The sequence below is a fragment of the Monopterus albus genome, unplaced genomic scaffold (assembly GCF_001952655.1).
Source record: "Monopterus albus unplaced genomic scaffold, M_albus_1.0 scaffold412.1, whole genome shotgun sequence".
NCBI lineage: Eukaryota > Metazoa > Chordata > Actinopteri > Synbranchiformes > Synbranchidae > Monopterus > Monopterus albus.
In genome coordinates this window covers 142,356-157,535 of record NW_018128292.1, presented here as the reverse complement: position 1 = coordinate 157,535, position 15,180 = coordinate 142,356, and the positions used below count along the sequence as shown (strand labels likewise).

The window sequence follows — 15,180 nt, the reverse complement described above, 5'->3', positions numbered from 1 at the left end:
CTGGGCATTCCCCCGGAGGAGCTGGAGGAAGTGTCTGGAGAGAGGGAGGTCCGGGCATCTTTGCTTAGACTGCTGCCCCCGCGACCCGGCCCCGGATAAGCGGAAGAAAATGGATGGATGGATACTGTTCAAGAAAGTTTATACCTGAAGTTCCATTTTCAACTCAGATTTAAAGTAAAGTTCTCAAAGGCTTCATCAGTGTGTCAATGTTAAATGTTATAGTAAAGGCATGTTGTCCATTTTTCTACTTGATAACATCAGTAAAAAGAACAGTAATCCTTTTCATTTTACAGAATTTAGGGAAATCTGAGGGTTATGTTTCCTACATACTGTATAAGTGCTTAGTGCTTCTCCTCATCTCACTGTCAAATTATTTCCTATCTATTTCCTGTCTCTCAGGCCTTCAAGGAGGAGTTGGAGAGTTTGATCCAGGAGCAGCAGCGAAAGGGAAACAATCCCACTGGCCTGTTGGCCCTCAGACAGATCGCTGACTTCTTCATGGCTAGCTCAGTGGCTGGTTTCAACACCTCCCCTCTCAGTGAGTACTCACAGCGCTGCAGCCCGTTACCCAAGGACTACAGACACTAGCGTTTACCAGAACATGCCTCCGATGCCCAGGGTGCAACCACTTTGACTCGCACTGAAAAACAAAGCACAGCATCTGTGTGCTTAAGGGCTTAAATCTCTGGAAGAGCTGTGCATATTTCTCTTAAGCTTTCAGATTGTGATTTCTGTCCAGGAGTCCATATGTGAAGTCTGTTTCATGGTTAATATCCCAGACAGCCTCTGTACTCTCGTTTAGCCACTTGTTAGCAACCGCCCTTTTTAAGACATGTAAAAGCTCATGTTTACTCATGTATTTTACTTCATAGAATAAAATGTGAAAATGTTTTGGACTTGTGTTAACCACAGACCTTATTCCAGACATCCAATCAAAAACCCATAGAGTTCAAAGTGAGGGAATCATTAGTGTAAAAATGCTAACTCAGTTGCAGAGATGGAGCCAGGTGTGACAGGAACATTATTAGATAGGAATACAGATGCTGGATAATGGTCCTGTGTGGCTGTCACTGCCGTTGTCAAGATAGAAGGATAGAAGTATCCTCATCATGACTGTGTTTATGCATGATAGAAGCTAATTTGTAGACAAGGAGATGATAATCACACATTTTTGAAGAGTGTATTCTATTTTTCCCTTTGATTGCTGCTTGTGACTTTTAGGTCTGGGGATGGTCACTCCCATCAACGACATGTACGGAGTGGACTCCACCTCGATGGTGAAAGGCGAGAAGCTGACGCGCTGTAAACTGGCCAGCCTCTACAGACTTGTGGACCTGTTCAGCTGGGCACACTTTGGCAACTCTTATATCACAGTAAGGCACCGCAGAAAGATCACCACTGGATTTAGAGCTGAACCAGGAGTTCTTAAAAGTGTTGACAGTTGTGCTCTATGAATAGACAGAGCATGCTCTGATTAATTTAGCCATCCACCATTGTTGTTATAGTTGTTGTGTTTCTTCTTTCTCTTCTGGATTAAGTTCAGGAAACCAATGAAATGACAGCTACCGCCATCATCTGCTTGTTCATTGATATGAAAGCAGTTTTTACAAAGCTTTGTTCTCCTGGTATTTTTCAGTTTGTTTAATTCCATAACAGAAAATTAATTGGACTCCTTTTTTTTTTTCTTAGAGCCGAGTCAGTAAAGAGCAAGACCACATCCTCATCATCCCCAGAGGGCTGTCATTCGCTGAGGCATCTGCATCAAACCTAGTAAGAAAAATGAGTAGCTGTAGAAATACCTAAAACAAAAAAGGAGAGGTAACTTCTCTTAACTGGATGGAAACCTTTCCTTTCATTTAAAATTTAAGTTAGATTGTAACAAGTCAAATATTAAAGGTTTGGAGATAAATTATTTTTTTTGTGCTGTGTAGCTTTGTAGCAAAGGCTATTTTGAAATAGAATTGAAGTCTTAGCTTTAACTTCAGTGATCACTTGGTTAGGCTGAAACAAATAACAGGTTGTAAATGTCTGTCAGTGTTGCTGTGTGTGTGTATGTGTGTTTGCCAGCAGCACTCAGTGGACAGGGTTAATGCTTTTCCACTTAGCTTAACCAGTCATTTATGTCCTTGAGTTGTATGAAGGGCAAAATAGGGGATAAACAGTATTTCAGTGTTTTGTTCTTCATAGGCACAAAGGACAACACCCCCCACTATCTCTGAGTGTTTGTCATGTTTAGTGTCATTGGCTCTTCTCCTTGTGACACTAATCAGACCAGACAGTACATTCTCTCATCCTGCTGCTTTCCTGTGGTAAATCAGTAAATATTGCCTGTGGTTCAGGTTGTTTGTCTTTAGTTTCAGTTCAAAAAGCGCACGTTGATGAAAAATTAATGTATTTTCTATTAATTACTGTTAAATGGAAAATCTAAATGAAAATAATTATGAAAACTGGTCTCAGAAGTAACTGTGATTTTTTTATTATTTTGTACTGTAGTTCTATATAAAAACCAAACAAACCCCCCCATGAAGAAAGAGCACCCTGAGCCATGTAATGTTTCTCCAGTAGAAGCATGTCTTTACTGCCAGACAAAAGAGTATTTTATCAGATTTGATATCCTGCAGAATTAAGCTGAACAGGTGTATGTTATTAGCGTCAGACTACATGATGGATACCTTTTCCTCTGAGCTGCTGGTGTGTGGTTTGTATCACAGGACAACATGCAGCTACATTGATTTTGTAAAACAGCTGGAGGCAGAGCTATGTTTTCACGTTCAATTAGGTTTTACCTCGAGGGCTGACATCTTCACGGTTTATGCCACAGTCTCTCTTTTCACTTATTTGTTTTTATTCTCTTCTTCACTGCTTATCCAACTCTCTTCCCTCCAGATCTCTACTATCATCTCTCCCTCAACAGCTCTTCTCTCTTGTCATGTAATATAATAACTACTACCTGGTAATGAAGTTCTTAAAGTAAAAGGACATCATGTCCACTCCCCAACTCTATAATGTTTCTTGGTAATGCTCCAGTTCATTTCTTGGAGAGTAGGAGTTGCTGTAATGTGATTTCTGTCATCATGCTCATTGATTTTGACTTGTGTTTATGTCTTCTTAGTCAGAGGTTTATCTCTCCTCCTCTCCTCTTAGAAGAGCCGTCTAGATAATGGTGCCGGCAACTTTTCAGTAAGCGCGTACAGCCTGTGTTTTTCATCCAGTTTAGAAAAACAAAAAGGGCTGGGGTAAAAACACTTAGAGCTTTACACTCCCCAGTTTCACATCCAAAGCAGAAGTCCTGGAGACTTCCGCAGACTCTCATTGCTCTTCTCGCCTCCACAGGTGAAGGTCAACATCATCGGAGATGTTATTGAACAAGGCTCCACCAACCTGAGGATCGACCCTGTAGGGTTCAGCCCTCACGCTGCCATCTACTCCATGCGTCCAGACATCCGCTGTGTCATACACGTGCACACTCCTGCCACGGCTGCTGTGAGTTCACTTTACATCAACCAGATTTCAAACCCGCAGATGATGAAATACCTGTAATATGTCTGTCAGTTATCTCTCATTTGTCTTTGCTGCCTTCTTCCCACCTTTCTCTTGCCTTAGGTGTCATCTATGAAGTGTGGTATCCTGCCCATTTCCCAGGAGGCACTGATCCTAGGTGATATCGCCTACTACAACTACCAGGGCAGCCTGGATGAGCAGGAGGAGCGCAGAGAGCTGCAGAAAGCCTTGGGGCCTACTGCGAAGGTAGAAGAATCGAGACAAAACACGGAGCAGGGTCTTCCTGCTGGGCCGTTCTCATCAGTCTTAAAGATATACTTCGACATTTTGGGCAATACATTTTTTCAATCTTTTGCCGAGTGTTGAAAATTAAGGAAAAGTTTGTTACACCTACTGCCAGCAGCCGCTGCGCTAGACTGGGAACACTTCTATCTAAAGGCAGTAAAATCTGTATAGCAGCAGCTTGGAAACTCACTAACACATCATATGACAGTATCTAGACAGTCAAACCAGCGCATCCTGGTGAAATTTCTATCGTGCACAGGTTGCCTTCTGTACCTTCTCATTCTTGTCCCTGAGTGTGCTTCACCACCTGAGTGAGTGTTGATACAAGGAACCAGAAATGCTTTGGGGGTTGCTTATTATTTAAGGGCCTATAATATAATTATACAGTCAAAATAAAAGCAAAAGCTTATGCCTCTGATTTGGCTGTTGTGCTGTTTCAAATCATTATTTCTGTGTGTGTTTTCCAGGTTTTGGTGCTGAGGAATCATGGCGTGGTTGCTCTCGGGGAGACCATTGAAGAAGCATTTCACTACATCTACTGTGCCCATTACGCCTGTGAAATCCAGGTAGGCCTACACACACACACACACACACACACACACACACACATACACACTAGCTAACTGGTGCTGTTTTGGCCACCCAACACATTTCAGCACCACTCAGTTTCCCCTGGACATGTATTAGACGAGCAAGGTGGCAGTTTTCCATGTAGAGCTAATCCCTCTGCTACTGCTTTTACATATCCCTACTCTGACTTCATAAGTCATATGGGTCTCTTGGCTTGTGGAACTGTTGGCTACATACATCAGAAGTGTGATGGGAGTAAAGAGCTGATGTGTTGCTGCTGATGTTGGACCAAAGCAACAAATACAAACTTGACTAAACTGTTGTAAAAAAAATGGACAGTTCAGACATTTGAAAAATTATATTTACATTATCATATGAATCATATATTTAAATAGCATCCAGTTTGAAGTCAGTTCAACATACAGTATTGGGTACATAAGGTGAGATACTGATGAAGGGACTGCTGTGTTTGTATCAGCAGATGTACAGTTATTATACTTTTAAACATGATACATGTAGTCACTGGTGCTGTACGGCAGCAGAGCTACAATAGATGTCATGATGTGTAAACTCATAAAGTTTGTGTTGTTATGGGTGAGATTTCTCTGATTCTTCACCCTTCCCTTTGTGTTCACTTAGAGATGATGGATTTTAGAAATGAGGCTGTGTCCCTCGCTGTAACAGGCATACCAATTCTCCTGATACTCCCCCTGGTCAAGTAAAAGAAAACATTAATCCTTCCTGCAAAGGCCAGCTTAATTTTTATAAATAAATCCCCCGACCATGTTTGTTGTGTGCCATGTACTGTATGTTCCTTGGTGCTGTGGTAACTTTAGATTGAGGGGTAACCTACAAATCACATTTTTTTGTGTGCGCTAATTGTCAGGAAGTTTGTTCATATGTTTTCTCATATTGGGTGAATCATCCAGCGTGCCAGATGTTTGGTGATAAAAAGGCCTCTCTGTCTGTTTTGAGCTACAGCAGTCACCAGTAGAAGCTCACTTGCTGTGGTCTCTTACCATGTGGACAGGTGAACGCCATTTCATGTGCTGGCAGCGTGGACAACCTGATCATTCTGGACCCAGAAAAGTACAAATCCAGAGTGTTTGACGTCGCCACACCGGCTACTATCAACATGGCTGGCCAGTTTAAGTGGAAGACTGGGGAGTTGGAGTTTGAGTCTCTGATGAGGATGCTGGATAATCTGGTGAGTGCACGCAACTCTAAACTGAGAAGATCAGGTTCACTTCACTTCTGTGTGAACAGGGTTAGACAGGAGCGCCACCTACAGAAACCTGAACTGTGTTAATAGAAAATCCATGTAAAATACTGGTAGCTGTTAAAGTTGTTATGTAGGACACAGTGTACAAAAATAATAATTTAGCATTTTTGCATCATTGTGAAAACAGTTGGACAAGCCTCTTTAGGTTGATTTAGTAAACGTACACGTGTCCCTTCACTTTCTTTCTGTCTGAGCTTCTCTTATTTTCTGTCTCCCTCTCTCACATCCCACACGTTTCATCTTTCTCCATTTCCCTCCCTTCCATCTCTCCTGCTCAATGAATCATTGCCTCCCCGCCTGTCAAGACTCCCCTGCTTTCCTGTCATCCCTCTTTACTCTCATACTTCATAAACACAGCTTTTGTATCAGATAAGTTCTGTGTTTCAATTCAAGACCCAGGCAGAGTGATAAAAACAAGAGCAAAGAATGAAAGGTAGTTCCACTCTCAGTCTCCTTTAACGAACAACATAGAAATGCAAGTATCTCAGTGTAAAGCAGGATGTTGCAGGAAGAAGAGCCTGCCAGCTTAGCTCACTGTTTCTGGAGAGAAAGGGCGATGATGTTGAACAGTCAACTTTGACCATGGGCCTGAGATGAAAAGGAAAAATGGAAAAGAAAGGAACGTCACTGTCAAGCTGTAAAAAAGCCTCATAAACAGTCAAACCATGTGAGAGGACAGCGACAGAGAGAGGGGGGAGAGGAAAGGAAAGATGAGGATAAAGAGGAGAGGGGGTCAGACAGGAAATGACTTTTTGACTCGGCCCTCTGTGCTGCCAGAAACCCTGCAGACACAGCACTGTTTCTATATTTTCCATTTGACTGACTCTGGCAGCCCAAACAGCTTTACAGGAAGGAAAAGCGATAGAATAAACACTCGTTTGTTCTTTTAGCTCAGCCTCTCTTGGTATAAAAATGAAAACCTGCATTAAAACTTTGTGAGCTATAATGAGCTCTTATCTAAGAACATTTACTGATCCTCATGGAGTAAATAGGATACTGTTGGAACAGAAGACAAACTAGGAAAGACATAACCACAAAACAGGCAAGTACAAATGTATGAATTAGCTTCCTGTGGGACAGAGTGGCTTTGTTTCCTTGGCGTTGTGACCCTAAACAAAGCGAACCATGTCAGATCAAAGAAAACAGACTGTAGGTGTGTGATCTTGCATCCTGCTGCAGGGCTACAGGACAGGTCACACCTACAGGCACCCCATCGTCCGGGAGAAGCCGAGGCACAAGAGCGATGTGGAGATCCCCGCCACCGTCTCCGCATTTATGTTTGAGGAGGACGGGGATGACGGTGCCACACGGCTGCCATTCAAGTTCCTGCAGCCGCGACAGCAGAGGGACAAGACACGCTGGCTCAACTCGCCCAACAGCTACACCAAGGTCAGCGTGGACGGCGGAGAGGAGCGCTACAACATCCGGACAACCACGGTGAGCAGTGGGTAGCAGACAAGACGAGTCAACATTCCAATTATTACACCTCTCTAAAACCATGAAGCTCCACTTTACATCTTTGAAGAGTTATTTGGGGAGAGGGGGGGGTCCTTCTGGGGGTTATTTACAAACTGCATGTGTTTACATTTAAATCTGTATTTATATACTGGTATAAGAGAATACTTCATGCTCTGACTTGTCCTTCAGTTCATTCTCAGTCATTCCTGTGTTGTGTGAGTTTGGCCTTGTGTCCTAGTGTTTTAAACTTGATATTATATCGCCACCTACTGGCGAAACACATTGATTACAAGGCTCTGGTGATCAGGTGTTACTCTTCCACAAAGCTGGGTCTCTGGAATATTCCAGCTTTTAATCCCTATTAACGGTGGTTCATACAATTCCCATAAAGCAACTCTGCAGCATCTTTCAACTCCCACTGTTTACAACCCAATGTATTTAATACAAAATGTAGACTAGATAGATGGAAAAACAGATAATTTACTATAGTATCCATCAGTACAAAGTGAAGCATCTTGTTTTATTTTATGATCAGTGGTAATTAAATGATTCAAATGATGTCTCATCTGACTGTGCCTGGTTTTTGATTGCTGTTTGTATGGGCAGATAGTTTTGATCTCACTGTCCTTTGTTCTACAGTGGATGAAGGCGGAGGAGACGGGAACCCCAATCCGGATCGAGGACCCCAACCAGTTTGTCCCTCTCAACACAGACCCCAGTGAGGTGCTGGAGAAGAGGAACAAAGTGAGTCTACAGTAACTAGTTCCTCTCGCTCAGCATGAGTGACTGTTATGTGTGAAGACGTCAGCATCATGTGGCAGTGTTGTGCAGAGGGACAATACATAATGATAAGTGTGACAGTGTAAAGATGTGAGCCAGGAAGTGATTTATTTTTACAATTCAGCCTTTAACAAGTGAGATCTGAATTGTTATTAGCTTAGGTTAAAACAACTTCCTTGTGACACATCACTGTGGCTTTTGTCCTGTTACAGATCAGAGAGCAGAACCGGTTTGATATGATATCATCCGGGCCACGTTCCCAGCATCTTGCAGGCATCCCTGTTGATGAACCACGACGGGTGAGAATGAGCTAGGCTCAGCCACTTACATAAAGAAATAACAAAAACACAGGCATGATTGCAGATTTTTATTAAGAAATACTGGAGCTGAGTAAGAAATTAGAAACTGAAAGGAAACTGTTTTGTTTCCTGTTGTACGAGGCACCAGTTCAAGAATAAGTACACTAAAGAAGAAGAATATCTTTATTGTCATTGTATCCAGTACAACGAAATTAAAAAGCCATCTAGTCGGTGTGGCAATCACACACTAATATACACACACAATAATAAAATAATAAATAATAAAAAACAAACACACCACCATACCTTCTCACACTCATCAATTGCACAAACCTTGTTGCGCTAAAAACTATAAATGAGTATTCCCTGAGTGGGAATATCTCACATCAGGTTAGTTTAGCTGAATTGGGTCTAGTTATCGCTGACGGGTAGAAGCTGGTTTTGAATCTACTTGTCCTCGTCTTAATTGATAACTGTGTAGTTCTTCCAATGTAGGGAGAGGGCAGCTGACAATCTTCTGGGCCGTGTTAATGACTCTCTGGAGCGAGTTCCTCTGAACCCCTGGACAGCTGGTGTACCACACACACATGCAGCACGTTAATATGCTCTCTATTGAGCACCGATAAAAGGACACCAGCAGTCTCTGACTGATGTTATCCTTTCTGAGCACTCTCAGAAAGTGCAGTCTCTGCTGGGCCTTGTTCAGCAGCTCAGAGATATTGACACTCCAGGTCAAATCCTCCTCAATGTGGACTCCCAGAAAAACAGGGTTCTCTAGTGATGAAGACAATTCAGAATAGGTTTTAGGAGTGTAATAACAGAAAGAATTCACATTCACTCCTATGATAAACATCAGCAGCTTCTGTTCAGTAGGTTTATTTGTGGTGAGAAACATTTACTTCATATTTAGATTTCAGGATTTTGGCAGTTCCTTCAAATAAAAAGTCTAATATACATCTGTTTATGGACACGAACTGGTCGAGCCACTCGGTTACTCTAGTGCACTGAAACAAGAGCAGAGAAATACAGGTTTCCCTGCTTAGTTGTTTACTAACAAATAACTCAATGGTGTTTTCAGTGATCCTGGCTGGTTACACCCCTCCTCAGATTGCAGTTTGGTAGAGCTGTGCTGGATATCACCTGAGGTGACTGTGCTTTGCTGCACCAGGCATTGAGTTCAGAGAGCTGAGAAGATGTCATTCAAATGGTGGCTGTGAGCGCCCACACAGTCATGAGATGAGACGTCATCGGTCAGACAAGTGAAAAAACCTGTGACGATGCTCCGTCCTTGTATTCAGCAGAGTGTGTGACCGGTTTAATGACAACCCTTAGTCACTAGGTGGAGGCAAACGGGCACATTTTGCAAAGGCAGAACAGACTAGTATGTTGATAATGGCACTTTGGAAGAAAGCAAATAATGAAAAAAGAAGTAGCCAACACGTAGGAAATATCAAAGTTTAAGAAAGTCTAATTTAGACGTTTTGATGCTGATGGTTTTGTGATCAGACGAACCTTCTGGTAATTATCCAAAACTGCTTTCGGTTTTCCATTTATTTATTGATTCTTGTTTTTTATGAATTTATTTGACACCTTTTTCCTTGTTTCAAAAAGAAAACACAAACTGTGTTTGTTACAGTTGTGTTTTATGGTTGATACAGAAATAATTTATGTCATTCCTTTTTTTGCTCTTCTTTGTTGTTCTCGTGTGTGAATCGCTGAAGTGTGACAGGCCTCAGGGCATATTGTTACACACAAATACAAGCAGACGTGTTACACATGGCCTTTTTCCCCCTTGCATGTGTGTGACACGTTTTGTGGGTACAGTACGACGGCACTCGTACATAAATGTAGTCCGTGTGCCATGCATTTGCTGTGTTTGTGTTCTCCAGTCTGTCCTGAAGATGTTTGCAAGTGGATCAGAAATCCGGTGTGAAGTTCTGTGTGTTGCGGTCAACACTTTAGTATGAGAAGTCTTAATTACTTAGTAGAGAATGATTGTCCAACTCTGACAAAGTGAGTGTGTAAGCCAAGGTATACAGTGTTTTTGTGTGTGTGTTTAAGTCAGGGTGTGAGTGTGTAAAGAGGGAGAGTGTCGACTGTTTATTTTTCCTTGAATTTATGCACTGGTGCATACATCTTTTTTGTATCTATGTGTGTCTACTTTGCTGCTATGCACATGTGCGTGTGTGTGTGTGTGTGTGTGTGTGTGTGCTCACCCCTCTCTCTGTGTCTTCCCCAGCCATACGTGCCCACAGAGGAGGAGCAGATGGCTCCCCTGCCCCCCAACCCCTTCAGTGAGCTGTCAGAGAAGGACCTGGAGGAGTACCGCAAGAACGTGGAGAGGGGGCATCTGAGCCTCAGTGGTACGACACACACTGTAAACTCATACACACTAGTCCATGAATTAATAAATGTTCATAGGTGTGTGGACTAAACTTGCAAATGTTCAACTTACCAACACCATAAGAGCCAAGTCACACAGAGAGACATATGGACCGTGCACACAACAGCCAAAGGTTTGTCCCTTTATGTCTGCAGCAAACAATTAAATCTGAAGGTTCATTTAACAACAAAATATTTATCAGGTTTAAAACAAGTCTGATCAGTAATCATTCTATAAGTCACAGTTTGCTCGCAGAGATTAGTTTGGGCCATCAAGAGGAACCGTGTCACCGGGTCTGAGGAAGCAGCAGGCGTTTGCTGTCTTCCAAGACGAGTGCTGTCAGTTTTTGCAATGTGTATTGGAGCACAACTGATATATCAGCAGTTATCAGCCGACATGATGTGGGTGTGTTTATTGGCAGAAAGCAACTGCAGTGGAGCAATAGTTCATGAATTGTTTTTTATTCTTACTATACATTGAAAATATTGTTGATCTGAGGGATCTTTGTGCATCAGACTTTTATCATTAGATATCAATATAGGATTTGACCAAGATTCTATGCAAAGAAAAGCAGGAAATGTCACTTCTTGGCCCTCTACCTTTTGTCAATCTGCTTCCTAAAGTGCTCCATAAGACTTTCAAACGTAGAAAAGACACATCCTGAACAGTCGTTAACAAGCTCCACCTGACATTTTGAACTCTTCAGAATTGACTTCAGCTGAGCTTCAAATAAATCAAATCAATTCAAATAAGGATTTAAAACTTGTTCTGCGTTTACAAATCTGTGCCTTCTCCTCAAAACATAACGTGCATATTGATTACTGTACATCTTGAGTTTGTTCTGTGCTGCTCATCTCTCTCAGCAGTTTTGCTGTTACAAAAGCGCCCATACAACAGGTCTGTAGCACTGTCTCCTTAGCAGCAGTCCCAGTAGGCTTTCCCATATTCTAACACACTGCCTAGAATCACACACACACACACACACACACACCTACTGTATATACCTTTTGACATGAAGGGTTTTCCCCACAGACTCCACTGATGCCTTCATTTGTGTTGACCTTTTGTCTGCTCACACACAGGATAGTCAGCGGTAATCATATCAGCCCTGTGTCCCACTGCCTTTCACAGAGACAGGGGAGAAATCAATAGTTGTGCACTAGTCCTCATTCTGCAGATCACTGTATATGTGCATGTACATGAGCATGCTCTTGTTCGTGCATATTTATGGAACGGTCCAAATGCTCTTGTGTGTGTATGAAATGAGTGACTAAGATGGCAGAGTGAACAGACAGCAGGTCTTCACACCTGCCACATGAGTGGAGCCCGTTGCTATGACACTGTTGCCCCCACAGCCCCGTGAGTCCCCGGTGACCAATCTGGATACAAGCTGGAGACCGTCTGGAATGGCCTGATACATGCCTGGGCTCCACATGCACTCACACACACTGATGCAGTTCAAACCTGTGATCAGTAGAATCAGTCCACTTTTATATGATGATGGTGTAAAGAAAGATGTGATTATCTCAAATTTTAAATCTCAAATCTGATGTAATTTGAGACAGAAGTGCTAACATGCATGCAGCTGAGCATCACCTACATTAGGTGCATATTTATTTGAGTTATTTTTAACCTGACAAGACTCGTGCAGAATCCACTACACTTAAAAAGTGCTGAGTTTAAACTGCATTCATTTTTTAGAGCTCAGCTTTTTGTTTTATCTGCACAGCACACATACAGAATATACTGTACTTTTACTGCAGTCACCTTGTATACATTGTGCAGGAAGGAGCTGTGAATGGCTGTGACACATCAGCAAACTGAATGCACTAATGAACGTGTTAAAGAGATATGTTAATGTAATTCATTCACACGAGTCTATGTTAAAAAATAATATAGCTACTAATTCTGAACTGTGCTGTTGCAAAAGCTTCTATAAACAGTTTTTGTCATGGAATAGATGCACCTAGCCAAGTGCTCAGTCAGTTTTTCCCCCCTGCATTACTAGTTAGATTTTAGATGTACAGTAAAATCATAAGACTTAATTGAGCCCTGGCGGGAAATTCACAAAGTACTCAGCATTATGTAAAGTACTTCAAATTATAAGAAAGGAAGTTAACATTAGCTCTACCTTTAACAGCCGCATAAATGTGATGTTCACAATAATGCATTTGTAATTATACTCTAATAATAGGATATACATTAATATGAAATGTGCCGTTCTGCATAATGAGTACTTTTGGTACTTAAAGTTTTTTTGATGCTAATATGTTTATACTTTACTTAAGTAACATTTTGAGTGCAGGACTGTAGTAGGGATATTTAACCTAATTAACAAATCAGAGTATTTCTTCCACCATTGCACCCAGATATTGCTTATCGGTTCCACAATATTATAAAAACAACATTAAGTCTCAGTAGAAACTGTATCATGATATAGCACATTATTGTAAAATCTCATATTGAATTCACAAATGAAATCATATTTCAGTTAGATGTGTTCCAGTGTTATGCATTACACCACAAAAGACCATCTTCACATAGAAAACAGAAAGTTATTGTTAGCAGTGCCCAGCTCTAGCTTCTAATCTCCTTCCTCTGCATTAAAGTGCCTGAAGGGTTTTGTAGCTTGTTGTGCGTTAGTGTGTTGCACAAGGTTGCACTGGTTGGTCGCTGGGATATTAAGGATCAACAAAGTGTCACAGTGCTGCACACTCGTTCACCAGGATGGAAGTAAAAGAGCCTGACACCCAGCAGACGAGGATTTTGACATTTTTGTGGGAAAGCATCTGTGCATGGCCTGATTCTAACATGTGTGTTACCACTAATCTCTCTAACCCCCCACTTCCTCACCCCTTCTGACCCTTCATCCCAAATCCCTCAACTCTCCCAACCTCTCATCCTGCTCACCACCCCTGTTGTTGTCACACTACTTCAATCCCCTGCATCACCCTGCGATCCTGCCGTCCATTCCTCACCCTCCCTTGTTCCCACCCTCCCTGCAGATGGCGAGCACGAGCTAACCCCAGATGACGGCTCCACTCTCTCTCAGTCTCTGTCTTTCACCCAGTCCCCGCAAAGCAGTCCTGCTAAAGAAGGTATCACACGCTTACCCAGAGAGAGTGAGAGACACTTTTCAGAATGACCTTCACTGTCTTTACTGTGTGTGTCTGAGATCAGATGCGTGTGCATGAGAGTGTAAGTTTAACTGAATGAGCTCAGTGTGCACTGCCTGAACTGCTGATCTGTGTGACATGTTTGTACTGCACTAATCATATTTCATTCACAGTGTAAATTAATGAATCTTCAACAGTTCATATTTAAAGTCCTTTGTTTAAATGTCTTGCTGTTGTTGGTTAGGAAAATGTCTTTACCCACCCAAAGTTTTGAAGCACTTACTTCTGTCACATTGTCTGTTCAAAGCGTCCATTTCTTTTTTATGAATTTAACGATATACAGATTCATTTTTTATTCCTTTTATTATAAGCACTGCTTTGAGATAGGTGTCCATCAACAGGGCAAAGCTCTTCTTTTGCTTATACTCCTTGTTGGTGAATTTAGCGACATCTAAGATCCAAACTTTTTTAATGCTAGAAAAGACCAAATTCAGGATTATTTCTAAACTACCATTATTTACTTAATTGTGCAAAGTTAGACAAGAAGATAATACCACTCTCATGTCTAGAACCAGCAGACATTAGCCTAGCTTAGCATAAAGACTGGAAGCAAAAATACGCTTTCTAGCGCTTATGTATAAAACTTACAGATTGATTGGTTCTATCATGTTGTTAAATTCTTACACAAACTGTTTTTCAAAGTGTTTTATGACAGCTTTCCTGTTTTTATGCTAAACTAAGCTAATACCTTCCTGGCTCCACCTCTGTCCTCAATGCTCAGACATCAGTCTCATCTAACCCTCAGAAAGAATATTTCTTCCAAAATGTTAAACTATGGTGGAATTTTACAAAGGTCTTGCAACTCTGTTTTCAGTGCTAAACAGTGAAATTGCCTGTGTTCATATTTACTAAGGAGTCTCCATGGGGCTTGTGCACCGGAGAAACAGAAAAAAAAACAAAAGCAGCATTGCAGGAATTTGCAAGCTTAATCACAGGCAGTGTGTTTTAAAACATTCCCCTTCAGGGATGCAAAATGAGGGAGGAGAGAAGGGAAATTTTACCCTCAGCCTCTGATCAACCACCGCTGTGACAGAGTGAACTGTGGCTGAAATTTACCGTCAGGAGAAAGCAGGCCAGGAGACTGTCGTTCAAAATTATGCTAACTTAAGTGTTCTGTACTCCCCTGTCAGTTCACACGTGCGCTAAAAAGGGACCAGGTTCTTATAAGTGGTCTGTATTCAAATGAACACTGCTGGCTGGCAAATATTCTGCTAAATCAAAAAATTGATGAGCCCCAATATTTTGCTACGTGATAGTAATTTACAAGTTTATTAAATATCTCCCATTGTCTTTAAAGGAATGCAGATTACAGATGCTGTGTTTGTTGTTTTGTTTTGGGCTAGCTAATTCTTAGATTTTCAGGTGTCCTTATACAGACCATTGAATAGTATTGTCAAAACAAGTTCACAACAATAAGAGCGCCTTTGCTTCTCTCTTGCCTTTGCT

At 41.7% G+C, this 15,180-nt stretch overlaps 1 protein-coding gene across 7 annotated transcripts in view; it reads left to right on the top strand.

The window, feature by feature from the left end:
* The window catches only part of add3a (adducin 3 (gamma) a), a 92,943-nt gene that overhangs the window by 74,316 nt on the left and 3,447 nt on the right, over positions 1 to 15,180 (top strand). For 6 of the 7 annotated variants that reach the window (XM_020586547.1, XM_020586545.1, XM_020586548.1 and 3 more), the window contains 12 exons: positions 400 to 538; positions 1,222 to 1,373; positions 1,690 to 1,770; positions 3,334 to 3,483; positions 3,604 to 3,747; positions 4,254 to 4,352; positions 5,387 to 5,563; positions 6,818 to 7,075; positions 7,736 to 7,840; positions 8,089 to 8,175; positions 10,415 to 10,538; positions 13,564 to 13,656. In XM_020586547.1, the coding sequence (XP_020442203.1) occupies positions 400 to 538; positions 1,222 to 1,373; positions 1,690 to 1,770; positions 3,334 to 3,483; positions 3,604 to 3,747; positions 4,254 to 4,352; positions 5,387 to 5,563; positions 6,818 to 7,075; positions 7,736 to 7,840; positions 8,089 to 8,175; positions 10,415 to 10,538; positions 13,564 to 13,656 (1,609 nt within the window). The remainder of the gene's footprint in view (positions 1 to 399; positions 539 to 1,221; positions 1,374 to 1,689; positions 1,771 to 3,333; positions 3,484 to 3,603; positions 3,748 to 4,253; positions 4,353 to 5,386; positions 5,564 to 6,817; positions 7,076 to 7,735; positions 7,841 to 8,088; positions 8,176 to 10,414; positions 10,539 to 13,563; positions 13,657 to 15,180) is intronic. The other variant, XM_020586549.1, reaches the window with a different exon arrangement.